Below are 14633 nucleotides of genomic sequence, written 5' to 3'. Positions count from 1 at the left end.
TTGGACCTTGAAGGCCTAAGAAGTTCCATGAGGGTTTTTGAAAAGGGCAAACATAAAGATGGGGAAGCGCAAGGTCACATGGTCGTTTCATGACCCAAAGCTTTGAGCACCCCTCCCCAAGGATTATAAGATCTCATCTCCCTTTCTCTGGGGGAGGGGACAGTCAACCAACTCATGTCAACAGAGCATGGCATATGATCCTAGTGCTGAGCTAGAAGCTTGTGGGTAGGGGCATAACTTGTATAGTTCAAAGTGTCTTCATGGCCTCACAAAACATCCCTATCTTAGAGGCAGACTAAACGATATTCCCAATTTAGAGCTGAGGAAACAGGGAGAGGATGGGATTTTCCCAAGGTCACATCATTATGGCCAAAGTAGAGACCTTCTAATGACAAGTCTGTTGCTCTTTCTGCTTCCCCTGGCTGCGCCAGGCTCCAGAAGTTTACTCCCTGCTTGTAGGGGCAGCTCACACCTGGATTCATCCATCCATTTACAAATTATACTTAGGCACCAACCAAATTCCAGATGCCCGGCTTGACTCTGGGGATACAATGTTGAGTAAAAATAGGCCTGATTCCTGCCTCACGGAGTGCTCAGTCCAGCGAAGGATTTGAACATTGATCAAGAATCACAGAGAGATAGAGCTGCAGCTTGTGTTCATGCTAGGAGAGAAGCACATAGCACTGCAGGGGCCTGCCGTCAGGGTCTGACAGCATCGGGGGAAGCGTCCTGAAGCAGTGACACTGGAACGGAGGTCAGCTAAGCCAACCAGGGAGAGAGAAGTTTCCCAACAGAGCCATCATACCAGAGCTCTGTGATGAGAGGCGGTGTGGAAGGTTGAGAATGTGAGGACTGAAAGCTGGAGGGGAGAGAATAGGAATACAGTGCGGAAATGACCGGAGAACAGGCAGGAGCAGCAGGGCTTTGGCCATGTGGAAGAGCTCTGCCCTTATCCCGAAAGTCATGAGAAGCCAGCGGGTTCCAGGTGCTGGTTAGGGAATGCCCCATGAGCAGCTCAGACAGGAAGTGGTTTAGGACAAGACAGGAAAGCTTCATCTCATGAAACCATTTCTTCAGAATCCTGTCTCCTTTTCTATATGCGTGAAGGATCATTTCAAATATCATATACAATATTTGTAACAGAAACTTTCTTCATCAGCTATGAGAAACCATGGTGATAAGATGCATCATCATTTTATGGACCACTAAGAAAAAAAGCCCAAGATGGGGAGTCTAATAGGAAACTCTCTCTACCCCCACCACATAAAGCTGTGATGCCCTCAATGAGAGGGTAAATGAGAAATAGAGCCACCATGCAGAAAGGGGGAGCAAGGAAACCCATGCATCTCAACCTTGACACTAAATGGGGGTGAAAAATCCTTCCCTGAGAACAGGAGTCCCAAGCCGGTGGTACTCATGCAGGTTTGCTTTCTGAATTTGCACAATCAGCGTGATCCAAAAGAACCTCAAGCAGAGAGTGTAATGTCCAACAGTCTGAGGCTGGGTGGCCCTGGATGGCTGGCAAAAACAGGACTATCCTCTCCCGGAGCACCTGCCTTTGTCTGGGCCAACAGTAAGAATATGATACCATCATCTGGGAGATGCCTCCTGACTTCAGAGATCCAAAAATGTATATCTTGGAACGAATGAAAGATGGCAAAAGCTCCATTTCCTACATCTTACCCCAGAGAATTGGTTCAAATGACCTGTCTACAGTCTCTCCAAGGTCTTACCTGCCCTGTCACGGGAAGTTGTATACTTGTTTGGTGCTGAGACACTGCAAATATTAAATGTCCCTTTGGCCATGTTAACAGACCTTGACCTTCACACAGCCAGGTTTCTAAGGAGAGGAAGCCACTGATGGGGCAACACAGGGCAAGCTTTTTAGTGAAGGTCAAAATAGAATGCAGGCCCAGTGTGGTGGCTCATGCCTGTAATCCCAGCACTTTGGGAGGCTGAGGTGGGTGGATCACTTGAGGTCAGGAGTGTGAGACCAGCCTGGCCAACATGGAGAAATCCTGTCTCTACTAAAGATATAAAAATTAGCTGGGCATGGTGGTGGGTGCCTGTAGTCCCAGCTATTCAGGACACTCGGGAGGCTGAGGCAGGAGAATCGCTTGAACCTAGAAGGCGGAGGTTGCAGTGAGCCAAGATCACGCCATTGCACTCCAGCCTGGGTGACAGAGTGAGACTCTGTCTCAAAAAAATAAAAAATAGAATACAGTAAAAGAGTAAAATGTTGGCAATGATTTGAATGGGGGAAATTGGGAAAAGGGAGGGAGAAGTGGTTATTTTAGAATCATGATCAGCTATACACAGTGCTGAGAGTCACCCATTTAGTTGGCCGTCAGCTGGACTCCGAACTCTAAGTGGTTTTCCTTACAGCAGTGACATCGTCCTCTCTATGCTCATGTCCAGTCACTGTAACTGTTTCTCACTTAGACGTGTCGTAAACAGAACTTTTTCTGTACAAAGAGCTTCTAAAGACAAATGAAAGAGAGTTGAGAAATGCCCCCAAGTCTTTTGGGGAAAGCAGAGGAGACCATGACCTTCCTCTGTGTCCTGGCCAGCTGAAGTCCCGTCCTTCCATGGCATTGGAACCTGATGCTGGGGGAGCCCGGGGGCCTGTGGGATGCAGCCACAGGACCTGCTTATCTCTGCTCCCCACACGCCCTCAGCTGACTTTTTACAACAGTGTGCAGGGCTAACAATGGCGGGAAGGGCTGTGAGAACGGACTGTTTCGCTGGTGCCTAGAGGAAGGAAGGCTTGTGGGTGCTGCTCTGTGGGCAGGCCCCTCTGCCATTGAGGATTTTTAATTCATCAAATTGCAATTTTTTGGGGGCGGGGGCTGCACAGAGTCTCACTCTGCCGCCCAGGCTGGAGTGCAATGGCATGATCTCGGCTCACTCCAACCTCTGCCTCCCAGGTTCAAGCAATTCTCCTGCCTCAGTCTCCTGAGTAGCTGGGACTATAGGTACGCAGCACCATGCCCGGCTAATTTTTGTATTTTTAGTAGAGATGGGGGTTTCACCACATTGGTCAGGTTGGTCTCGAACTCCTGACCTCAGGTGATCCACCCACCTCGGCCTTCCAAAGTGCTGGAATTACAGGCGTGAGCCACTCCACCCAGCCCAGACTGCAAATTAAAGGTCGGCTTCTGTGCTCTGTTCAAACACCATCCTGGGCTGTTTGGGAGGGGAAAATGAGTGTATGACATCGCCCTGAATAACAATTCTCAAGGAAGCTGGCAAGCTGGCCCTTGGGGAAGGCAGCTGCCTGTCCCTGCTGTGAGGCAGGTGCTCACAGCCTAGCATTGCCTGACTGTGTGTCAGAAGGTGGGGTGATGGTTTGGTAATCGATGATTCTGCAGCTGTGGGAGCCTGGCAGTGAAGGGATGGAGCAGAGGAATAATGGCAGAAAGAGCCGGAGTCTCCCCCATGGGCCCCCTCCCCTCCCTTGCAGGTGATCATGAAGATGGTGGCTTCCTACCTCACTCCATCACGCAGCACAGGTGGCCCGGCCCTTGCTGGAGGTGGCTGTGTGCCCAGCTGTCACCCCTACTGTCAATCTTCTGTAAATGTCTGTGGGACTGGATGCCTTTTTTCCTTGGTCTGTGAAATTCCTGACCCCGCAGTGGGCATGTTCATGTTGCAAAAGGGTCCAGTGCCATTGAACAAACACTGATTGTGCTCTGGCTCAGGGGGAGGTGACAGACAAGGACAAGACAACCTCAAATAAAAGATTCAGTGTCTGGGGCAGATGGGGACCCAGCCAACTAGATTGGAAAAGCTATGGTGGGTGATAAAATAGAGCTTCCTCATCTCCTAGAAATCAAAGGAGAGAGGAATTCTGATTGAGAAAGGGTAAGAGGGTGGCAGAGAACAGAGGCCTTCCCAGGGACGCTGTCCCCACCAGTGACCACCCTCCTCCACTCCCAAGCTGTGTCCCTTGAGGAAGGCATGAGTAAAATCTGGAAGGGGGGGTGGGGCTGAGCCAAGATTGGGGTTAGGAACTTGGAACAGTTGAATGGAGATTAAAGAGAGGGAGATTACACAGATTTAAAAGAGTGTTTTAAACTTTTTGTTATGGTCCCCTCAGCAGGAAAATTGCCAAAACTTGCACAGAAGTATAAGGAATGGGATAGTGGATTCCAGGACTTATGACCCTGTTCCAGCAGGAATCAAGTCATGCGGGTCCTCTTTCATTCATCTCTCCCATTACTTTTCTTCTGGGGTATTTTAAAGCAAACTTCAGACTTATTTAACTCATAAATTCTCCAGCATAAATCTCTGCTAAGGATTTTCTTCTTCTTTTTTTCTTTCTTTTTTTTTTTTTGAGACAGAGTTTCACTCTTGTTGCCCAGGCTGGAGTGCAATGGCACGGTCTTGGCTCACTGCAACCTCCATCTCCCAGGTTCAAGCAATTCTTCTGCCTCAGCCTCCCGAGTAGCTGAGATTACAGGCACCCACCACCACACCCAACTAGTTTTTGTATTTTTAGTAGAGATGGGGTTTCACCATGTTGGCCAGGCTAGTCTTGAACTCCTGACCTCAGGTGATCTGCCTGCCTTGGCCTCCCGAAGTGCTGGGATTACAAGCATGAGCCAACGCACCCAGCCAGGACTTTCTTTTTAATACAACCCCATGCCATTATCACACTTGACAAAATCAGCGATAATTCCTTCATCTCATCTGGATTCCCATTCCATACTCACATGTCCCCACCACTCCCAACAGTGTCCCATTACAGGTGGTTTGTTCAAATCAGGATCCAAACAGTCCACATGTGGCATTTGGTTGCTACGTCTCTCAAGTCTCTTGGGTTTTATAACAGTACAAAAGGAAGAATCTTTGAAGCTTTTCCTGGGGACAAAAAATTGCTCAGAAAACTGATGGTCCCATAGAAGAATAAAAAACAGAGCGTATCCATGTCAAGACCTAACTCAGAAATGTGAGACCAGGCCAAGCAAGGAAAGGAACGTTTCTGCCTCCTTCCACTGGCTTGTTCACTGTAGGGGACAGCCTTCAGGCTCACAGCCTTTCTGCAGCTGTCCCTCCCACTTAGGAGGAGGCAGAGCCTCAAGCCTCCCACAAGCCCCATGTGCTCCTTTCCTGGGAAAACAGGTGGGTGAAGGCAGCAGAGCCCAGGCTTCAGCCATCAAAACATCCAGCGAAGGGGAGGGGTGGAGGGGTGCCACCTATAAAACTCCATTGAGGGAAGGGCAGCGGGGAGGGGTCCTGGGCAGGAGAGAAGTGGGTGTGAGAGTGCCCTGGCTTTCACTGGAGTAAGGGGCTGGAGAGATGGCACAGATGGGGGTTGGAGGTGCAATCTGCTTGCAGTTCCTAAAGGAGGCCTAGTATCTAGAGAAAATCGTTGTGTGGGGGGTGGAGTTGGGGGAGTCGCCTCTTCAGTAAAGCCAGGATTCCTTTTTCATGCCTTAGCAGCAGCTGCTGCTTCCTGCCCCTGCCTGTGGATGTTGGTACTGACCTGGCACACCCCACTGGACTTTTTCAAAGGCATTTGCAGCTGCATAAACAAAACTTGACTACCCCACAGTTTTCTGTCTTCTTGCTTCCCTTTTGGACATTTTTCCAAGACACCAAACACACTCCTAGGAGCCTGGTCAGAATCACCCAGGGCTCCCTGGTATCACAGATGGACCAGAAGGCCAGAAGGCGGGCATTTTCTGTTTGCAGGGAGGGGCGGGTCAGGAGAAGGCAGGACACAGTTCCATCTCCCCCTCACACCCCCAGTCGAATCAAAAGTGTTTGTGCCACATTCCCTCTGGGAACAATTTTGCTGCAGAATTTTCACCTCTGCTGCAGAATTTACATCTTTCCAGGCTGAGATGTCAGCATCAGCGTTTGGTGGGGCTCTTAACAACCAGGAAGGCCCATTGATTAGGAAAGGCCAGCCTGACAGAATGATAGCCCCGTGCCGCCTCCTCAGGGTTGGTGTTGTGTGTAGCTATAAACAGGGCCCTCAAAGGAATTGCATCACCTCCCATTAATAGCCTCTGGGAATGATCTCACCTGACATTTTAGCTGGGCCCCTCTGCTTAGTGGCTGGCCCTGCTGGGCCAGGAGGAGGGTGGGATTCTCATTAACGAGATTCCCCACACCTGCAAGTTGACCTTCCAGCCATGGGCTTAGCTCTTCCTCCCCTGGGTGAGGGTGCCAATCAGTAAGTGGGCAAAAAGAAATCTCTTCTCCCCTAGAGTCTACTAATCCCATCTGAGCAAACTCTCCTTGTGAGGTGCAGGTGCCCCTGTGAGGGTTAGGCTCAAAGGTCATTCATGCCCAGGGGAATTGCAGACATCAGTGAAGTTAGACTTAGAAATGGTTGATGGGTTGGGGAGGGCGCTAAGCACCTTGGAAAGGAGATTCTAGGAGCTTGGAGGTGCAAGGGAGAGAGGACTAACAAAAAGCAAGCAGTCAGCCCTCCCTACCTGCAAGTTCCACATCCTCAGATTCAGTCAACCACAGATCAAAATACGCAAAAAGTAAAAATAAAAATAACATTACAATAATAAATGCAAATAATACAGTGTGACAACTATTTACATAGCATTTATATCATATTTGCTATTATAAGTAATCTAGAGATGATTTAAAGCATTAGGGGAGGGTATGTGTAGGTTATATGCAAATACCACACCATTTTATAATAAGGGACTTGAGCATCCATGGATTTTGGTATCTGCAGCAGTCCTAGAACCAACCCTCCAAGGATACTGAGGAGTGAATGTGAATAAATACAGAATAGAATATTGGGTAGCACCACGTGTAATGAAGATTTAGTGCCCCGGCATAGTGAATCATGGGGGAAGTTGGGTTGCTACTTTATATAGGGTGGTCAAGGAAGGCTTCCCTTAGGGAGATAACATTTGAGCAAAGACTTGAACAAGGTGAAAAAGTGAGTATAGGAGAGAGCAAGGGCAAAGACCTGGAGACTTTGGATTCACAGACCAGCAAGTGGACCTGTGCAATGGGAGCCAAATGGACAGGAAGTAGAGAGGTAGAAAAGCAGGGTGGAGGCTACAGGCCTTGAGGGTCTCCATGAGCTCATGGGGATGTATAGAGGGCACAGGGAAGCCACTGCACAGGGCACAGGGAAGCCCTTGGAGAAGGGAAAAGGCAAGGTCTTCAGCACAGATTGGTCACTCTCCATCCACTTTTGTGCCTCCCTTCCAGGGGGGGACTAGACCCAGGGCTGGGCTTGCAGGTGCACAGAGTGGGTGACAGACAGTTAAAGACAGGATCTAGAGGGCTGGACATGGCCTGGTGGTTCCTCCGGCAGCCTTGTCCTTTTCTCTTCCCATTCCTTGTCTTTCTCCTTCCCCTCCTCTCTTTTCTTCTGTACTCTTTGGCCCAAAAGCACTGTGCTTCAGTTTTGGAGGGTGAATAGCCCCTGGTTTTCTCATCTCCCATCCACTTCCAGGTTGCATGCACTCCCCCTCCAGCTTTGGGTCACCCCACCCCCCTGCCCCGGAGCTATACATCCTACTGACTCCTGGGCAGAGCCATGGGGAGCCTTTGTGCCCTGACACCCTTTCAAGGTGGTGTGACTGGGCTGACCAGGTGACCTGGGCCCCTCATCAGTGGGAGTGAGTAGGTCCCAGGTCCTGGGATTTCATTCCAACTTGTCTCTCCAACAGCTCAGGGAAATGACTTAACCATACAACTATTAAGCACTCACTGTTGTAGGTCCCGGGTTGGGAGGAGAGTAGGGCAGGGCATTGACATAGACAGGAAGAAAGTCTGTGCCCTCCAGTCATTTTCCAGGAGTGGGGTGATTCCTCTGCAAGGCTGGTTCTGAGAGGTGCTGGACTTCATAAAGGAGCACACATGTGCCTTGTTCATGTCAGGAAGGGAGACATGATTTTCTGGAATTTGTCTTGGAGGAGATCATGTCTGAATTGGGCTTTGAAATACTTGAAGGCCTTCCAGGGGGATGGGCAGCAGGGGCTGCCATGGGGTGGACCTCCTGCCAGAGGCTGCCAGCTCCAGAGCAGCGTGGCCAGCAGTGTGCACTGGCTTTCTTCCGGTCCCTGATGCCATGATGAAAAATCAAACGTGGAGGTGTGCTCCGAGCATGGTTAGGAGACAAGACCCACGCTTGGGAATCAATAGGCTCCCTCGCTTAGCATTCACCAGGTGAATGAGGCATTGCGGCAGGAAGGCTGTCAGAGCAGAGAGAAAACCAGAGCTGCCCGGGACCTTTGGAATCATTCTAGGCAGTTCATTTTCTTGAGGTCATGGGGGCCTTTGAGAATCGATAAAAGCTATTGACTCTCCTCCAAAGAAATGCATGTCTGTACATACACACTAAATTTTAAAAATTGAGTTATAATTTATATATCATAAAATTCACCATTTTAAAATGTACAATTCAGTGGTTTTTAGTATACTCACAAGGTTGTGTAACCATTATCACTATCTAATTCCAGAACATTTACATTACCCCAGGAAGAAATGTCATACCCTTTAGTAGCCATTCCCTGTTTTCCCCTTTCCCTAGCCCCTGGCAGCTACCCATCTGCTTTGTTTCTACGGATATGTCTGTTCTGGACATTTTATATAAATTGAATCATACAGCAGGTAGCCTTTTGTGTCTGGCTTTTTTCATTTAACGTAATGTTTTTAAGGTTCATCCGTGTTGTAAAATGTATTGGACTCAATTTTTTATGAATAGTATTTCTGACTAATATTCCTTTGTATGGATATATAGGCACATTTCGTTCACAGAACCCCTGAAACCTATCTCTTGATTTCAGAAAACCTTATTTTACAAAAGGGGGGTGTTGAAGAGGGAATGGAGAACGCAGGAAAGCTCACAATAACTTATTACTATTTATTGAGTGGTGCTGGGCTAAGCACTTTATATATGCATGATCATATAATCCTTAACAACCCTGTGACATGATATTATTATCCCCATATTACAGATGGGGAAACTGAGGCTCAGAGAAGCCATCCCAAGCTTCTTGGAGAAGTCAAAATTTAAGCTGAGCTCTGACTGCCAGGCTGTGAAAAGCAACTGCACATCCTGTTGCCTCTTGACTTTCATCAAAGCCCTTATTTCCTTCCATTTATTTTTTAATGGAGTATGAATTCCCCGTCTACCAACAAGGCATTTGTTTTGCCAAGCCCAGAATCACCCCAGTGCCCAGAGGGCATCCCAGACTGCTGTAAAATGACCCTCTCCCCAAAGTGATGTGTGATTGGAGGGCCTGCCTCCTGCTATTCCCCTTCAGGAGCTGCTGAGCCTCCAGCCAAGGCTGCGTGTGTGTCAGGCTGTGGTAATAATAGCTGAGAGGCAACTCCTGAACAGCTGAGACATGTGTAGCTGTTGCCCTGACTGTGATGCTCCCATGGTGTGCCCCGCCTGGCGGGGAGATGCCAGGGTCAAGCCAAGGGCGGTGGGCATGCGGTGGGTGGGGGGTTCTGTGGCGAGGAGGGTGGCTGCTGTCTGAAGCCCAGCATCAGCTGCCATGCTCTGCTTTGTCTCTCAGCCGGTGGACAACCAGCAAGCCATGGTGCGCAGGGAGTCTGTGGTCAATCTGGAGAACTTCAGGAAGCAGTATGTCCGCAGGCGGTGGAAGGTGTGTCCAGGGTTGGGGCGGCGGGGGACAGGGCGGGGGCTAGGGCGGGGTTTCTGGCTCTCCAGGGTCTCCATGCACATTCTCACCTGGGGATTCCTTTCCTCTGCCTCCCTCAGCTTTCCTTCAGCATCGTGTCCCTGTGCAACCACCTCACCCGCTCGCTGATGAAGAAGGTGCACCTGAGGCCGGATGAGGACCTGGTGGGTAAATGCATGCCCTCTTCTTGGGCAGAATTCTGGGGTAGCCTGGAGCTCAGGGATGGGTAAGTTCCCTTTCCCCTCACAAGGCAGGTGGGTGTTCACTGTTTCCAGCCAGTTCTGCTGGCCCAGTCCTCCTCTTCCCTGAAGGCTGAAGTGTGATCTTCAGAGGAGTGTGTTCTGGGGACTTCTGGGTGGTGCCGGGAGGGGAGCACTGATGCGGCAGCATGAACTCCTGGAGGATCTCCCATCCTTTCCTGGTGGGCCTTCAGAGGGACCGCTGCTGCCGGCTGACCACAGACAACCCAAAATGTGTTTCTGACAACCCAAAAGCTGCTTTAGAATGGGAGCTTTACATTCTTTTTTCCATATTTCTATTTCTGCTTTGTTTCAGATTACCATCATCATAATATTTAGACAACATCTTATATTTGATTACTTTATTGCCATTTTGTATACATTTAAAGGGAGTAGCTTATAACAGAATATACTGGTGAAGAGGGTGCCCTCTGCAGTCAGACTACCAGGATTCAAATCTGCCACTTACTGTGTGACCTTGAGGAAATTACTTAACCTCTCTGTGCTGATAGTTCATCATTTGTAAAATAGGGTTAATAATAGTTCCTAAAGATTAAATAATGACATATTCTTCTTCTTCTTCTTCTTCTTTTTTTTTTGTTTGTTTAGACAGAGTTTCACTCTTATTGCTTAGGTTGGAGTGCAGTGGCGCCATCTCGACTCACCGCAACCTCTGCCTCCTGGCTTCAAGCGATTCTCCTGCGTCAGCCTCCTGAGTAGCTGGGATTACAGTCATGCGCCACCACACCCAGCTAATTTTGTATTTTTAGTAGAGATGGGGTTTCTCCATGTTGGTCAGGCTGGTCTCGAACTCCCGACTTCAGGTGATCTGCCCGCCTCGGCCTCCCAAAATGCTGGGATTACAGGCATAAGCCACCATGCCAAGCCAATAATGACATATTCTTAAAGCCTGGCATGTAAGTGCTCAGTAAGCGTTAGCAATTGTTGTTGTTTAAAACCCTCCTGTAGGCTGGCAGTAGTGGTTCGTGCCTATAGTCCCAGCACTTTGGGTGGCTGAGGCGGGAGGTTCATTTAAGGCCAGGAGTTAAAGACCAGCCCAGGCAACAACAGTGAGACCCTGACTCTACAAAACAAAAACAAACAAACAAACAAAAAAATTAGCCAGGTATGGTGACATGCACCTATAGTCCTAGCTACTCAGGGAGCTGAGGTGGGAGGATCACTCGAGCCCAGGAGTTAAAGGTTACAGTGAATTATGATCACACTACTGCATTGCAGCCTGGGCGACAGAGCATGACCCTAACTCTAAAGAAAATTAAATTTCAAAATGAAAAAAGTAAAATCCTCCTGTAGACTTTAAAATGCAGTTGGTAGGGATTCCCTGGACAGCCCCTCCCCCCGCTTATGGAGCGTGCTGTAGGGTGTTCAGGAGTGTCTGGGATGGCACAGGTCAGGACAGAAGGGGACGCCCTGCTCAGGGAGCGACTGGGAGGTGGGTGCCTAAGAGGGCTGAGCAGCCTCATGATGCACGGCTAGACCTAGGATAGCCCTGCTGTCCCCACTCCCTCCACACAGCCTGGGGTCTTCTCTCTTTAGCATGATCTCTTGCCAGCACTTGAGGATTTATGGCCCAGAGGCCCCAAACAACTGTGTGGCTTTGGCCAAGCCCTGTGCCGGCTCTGGCTGCTTTCCTCGTCTCCTATACAGGGCACTGGACCGCTCTCCCGCTGAGAATCCCTGATAATGACAAGCAGACTTTACCCAGCTTATTTTTTTACTGTTTGGCTCTGACTCAAGCTAAAAAGTTGCTATTCAGCAGAGCTTGAGTTATTTTTATTGTTATAGCCGGGCTTGGTCTAGGATGTATTTGGCTAAAGTTGATCTTGACCTTGGATTTCCAGCTGGCTCAGGCTGGAGGAAGGGGAAAAGGCCCTGGGAGGATGAGTGGCAGATGGTGGGCATGCCTCGCAGGCTGAGCCGCTGGCCCTGCTTCCCTGACAGATACAATCTGTGGGGAGAGAAGACCAGAGTAATTGAGAAGAATGTCAATTCTTTTTTTTTGAGACAGAGTCTCACTGTGTCTCCCAGGCTGCAGTGCAGTGGCACCATCTCAGCTCGCTGCAACCTCTGCCTCCCGGGTTCAAGCGATTCTCCTGCCTTAGCCTCCTGACTAGCTGGGATTACAGGCCTGCACCACCATGCCTGGCTAATTTTTGTATTTTTAGTGGTGATGGGATTTTGCCATGTTGGCTGGACTGGTCTCGAATCCCTGACCTCAGGTGATCCACCCGCCTCGGCCTCCCAAAGTGCTGGGATTACAGGCATGAGCCACCGCGCCCAGCCAAAAAGAATGTCAGTTTCTTTCCAAACTTTTGTTCTTGTACAAATATTCTTAAATAGTACTCTTTTTACTCAAATAGCAAGCACCATCAGCTCAAAGGTTCATCCTAGAAGTGGAAAAAGGTTGGGTCCCAGATATCTGTTATGCAGTTTTCCCAAAGGGACTTTCCTTAAAAAAAAAAAAAAAAAAAAGAGTAATGATAGGTCCTTTTGTTTAGGAAGCACTGGAATTGAACATTGGACAACAGATATTTTAGGAATGAAGTCACTGTGGATTAGTACTTCTTTTAATAATTTTATAATTACATTATATCATCATGACTTGGATGAAAAGACATTATGGCCTCGGGGTGGCTGCCTCAGCTCTGGTTTGCCATGTAGGAACTGACAGACAGTACTTTATACTCATTTCCTGTTTTATAAAAATGGAGCTCAGAAGTCATTTCCCTGGAAACACTGGTCGGCAAGGCGGCTGAAGGTGCAGCCCATCAAAGAAGAAGGGGCATGGGATGGTGGCTGTCGAGCATGGGGAGTACCTTGTGGCTCACACCCATCCTCCAGTCTCTCTAGGCCGAGCTCAGGAGACCCAGCAGCCACAGACCACCTAGCCAAGTGGCCTTGATTATATGGCAGCCACAAGGGGAACTAGATGTGATTTTCTTTATTATAATTTGGCCTCTCCTGATGTCTGGTTTCCCTTAGATGCCCTGCTGCTTTCCTTCCTCCAAGCAGTTGGTCTGGCTTCGTTTCAGATCCCTCCCATCCCCCAGCCCCTGGATGGATCAGCAGGCTTGCTTTCACCACCCACCTCCCTGGCTTGTAGTCCCTTGGTCCAGGTGAATCAACCCAGGTTGCCCAGCACAGCCCCATTCCTGGCGTCTCATGATCCTCCTGCCCTGGACCTCTTTCTCTTTTTTTTCTCCAGAGGAACTGTGAGAGTGACACTGAGGAGGACATCGCCAGGAGGAAAGCCCTCCACCCACGGAGGAGGAGCAGCACCTCCTAACTGGCCTGACCTGCAGTGGCCGCCAGGGAGGTCTGGGCCCAGCGGGACTCCCTTCTGTGCAGACTCTTGGACCCAGCTCAGCACCAGCACCCGGGCGTCCTGAGCACTTTGCAAGAGAGATGGGCCCAAGGAATCCAGAAGAGCTTGCAGGCGAGCCAGGAGACCCTGGGAGCTGTGGCTGTCTTCTGTGGAGGAGGCTCCAGCATTCCCAAAGCTCTTAATTCTCCATAAAATGGGCTTTCCTCTGTCTGCCATCCTCAGAGTCTGGTGTGGGAGTGTGGACTTAGGAAAACAATATAAAGGACATCCTCATCATCACGGGGTGAAGGTCAGACTCAGGCAGCCTTCCTCACAGGCTGAGGGGTTTCAGAACCAGCCTGGCCAAAAATTGCACCAGAGAGACAGAGTCCTCCCCATTGGGAACAGGGTGATTGAGGAAAGTGAACCTTGGGTGTGAGGGACCAATCCTGTGACCTCCCAGAACCACGGAAGCCAGGACGTCAGGCTGACCAACACCTCAGACCTTCTGAAGCAGCCCATTGCTGGTCCGCCATGTTGTAATTTTGCTCATTTTTATTAAACTTCTGGTTTACCTGATGCTTGGCTTCTTTTAGGGCTACCCCCATCTGATTTCCTTTAGCCCGTGTGCCTGTAACTCTGGGGGGGCACCCAGTGGGGTGCTGAGTGGGCAGAATCTCAGAAGGTCCTCCTGAACCATCCGCGCAGGTCTGCAGTGGGCCTGCCTCCTCCTTGCTTCCCTAACAGGAAGGTGTCCAGTTCAAGAGAACCCACCCAGAGACTGGGAGTGGTGGCTCACACCTATAATCCCTGCGCTTTGGCAGTCCAAGGCAGGGGAATTGCTTGAGCTCAGGAGTCGGGGACCAGCCTGGGCAACATGGCAAAACGCAGTCTCTACAAAAAATACAAAAAATTAGCCAGGTGTAGGGGTAGGCACCTGGCATCCCAGCTACTCCAGGGACTGAGGCGACAGCATTGCTTAAGCCCAGAAGGTCGAGGCTGCAGTGAGCTGAGATCACGCCACTGCACTCCAGTCTGGGTGACAGAGAGAGACCATATCCAAAAAAAAAAAAAAGTTGCCAGAGACGAGTATGCCCATGCTCCCTCTACCTCACTGCCACCACTCCTGCTGTTAGGAGCTGAGTGTGTCTCCCTAAAATTTCTATGTTGAAGTCTTAACCCTCGGTACCACAGAATATCACTGTATTTGGAGATGGGGTCTTTAGAAAGGCACTTAAATTAAAATGAGCTCACTGATGTGGGCCCCGATGCAATATAATTGGTGTCCTTATAAGAAGGGAAGGTTAGGACACGCAGGAAAGACCACGTGAAGGCCCAGGAGTGGGAGGGGGAATAGCCATCGACAAACTAAGGGGGCCTCAGAGGAAACCAACCCTGCTGACACCTCAATCTTAGACTCTGGCCTCA

The 14633-nt window shown here is 49.6% G+C and overlaps 1 protein-coding gene across 15 annotated transcripts in view; it reads left to right on the top strand.

The window, feature by feature from the left end:
• The window catches only part of DAPK2 (death associated protein kinase 2), a 138144-nt gene extending 124360 nt beyond the window's left edge, over positions 1–13784 (top strand). For 4 of the 15 annotated variants that reach the window (XM_001157721.6, XM_063795123.1, XM_009429317.4 and 1 more), the window contains 3 exons: positions 9516–9605; positions 9722–9805; positions 13107–13784. In XM_001157721.6, coding sequence (XP_001157721.2) covers positions 9516–9605; positions 9722–9805; positions 13107–13187 — 255 coding nt within the window. In that variant the 3' untranslated portion in view covers positions 13188–13784. Of the gene's footprint in view, positions 1–9515; positions 9606–9721; positions 9868–10196; positions 10451–10489; positions 10798–12883 lie in introns of those variants that run through there. The other 11 variants (XR_010151728.1, XR_010151730.1, XM_063795124.1 and 8 more) reach the window with 9 other exon arrangements.
• The last annotated feature ends 849 nt before the right edge of the window (positions 13785–14633 follow it).

This window comes from Pan troglodytes, chromosome 16, assembly GCF_028858775.2.
Source record: "Pan troglodytes isolate AG18354 chromosome 16, NHGRI_mPanTro3-v2.0_pri, whole genome shotgun sequence".
NCBI lineage: Eukaryota > Metazoa > Chordata > Mammalia > Primates > Hominidae > Pan > Pan troglodytes.
The sequence above is the reverse complement of the archived record's forward strand: the minus strand, read 5'-3'. Positions and strand labels throughout refer to the sequence as shown.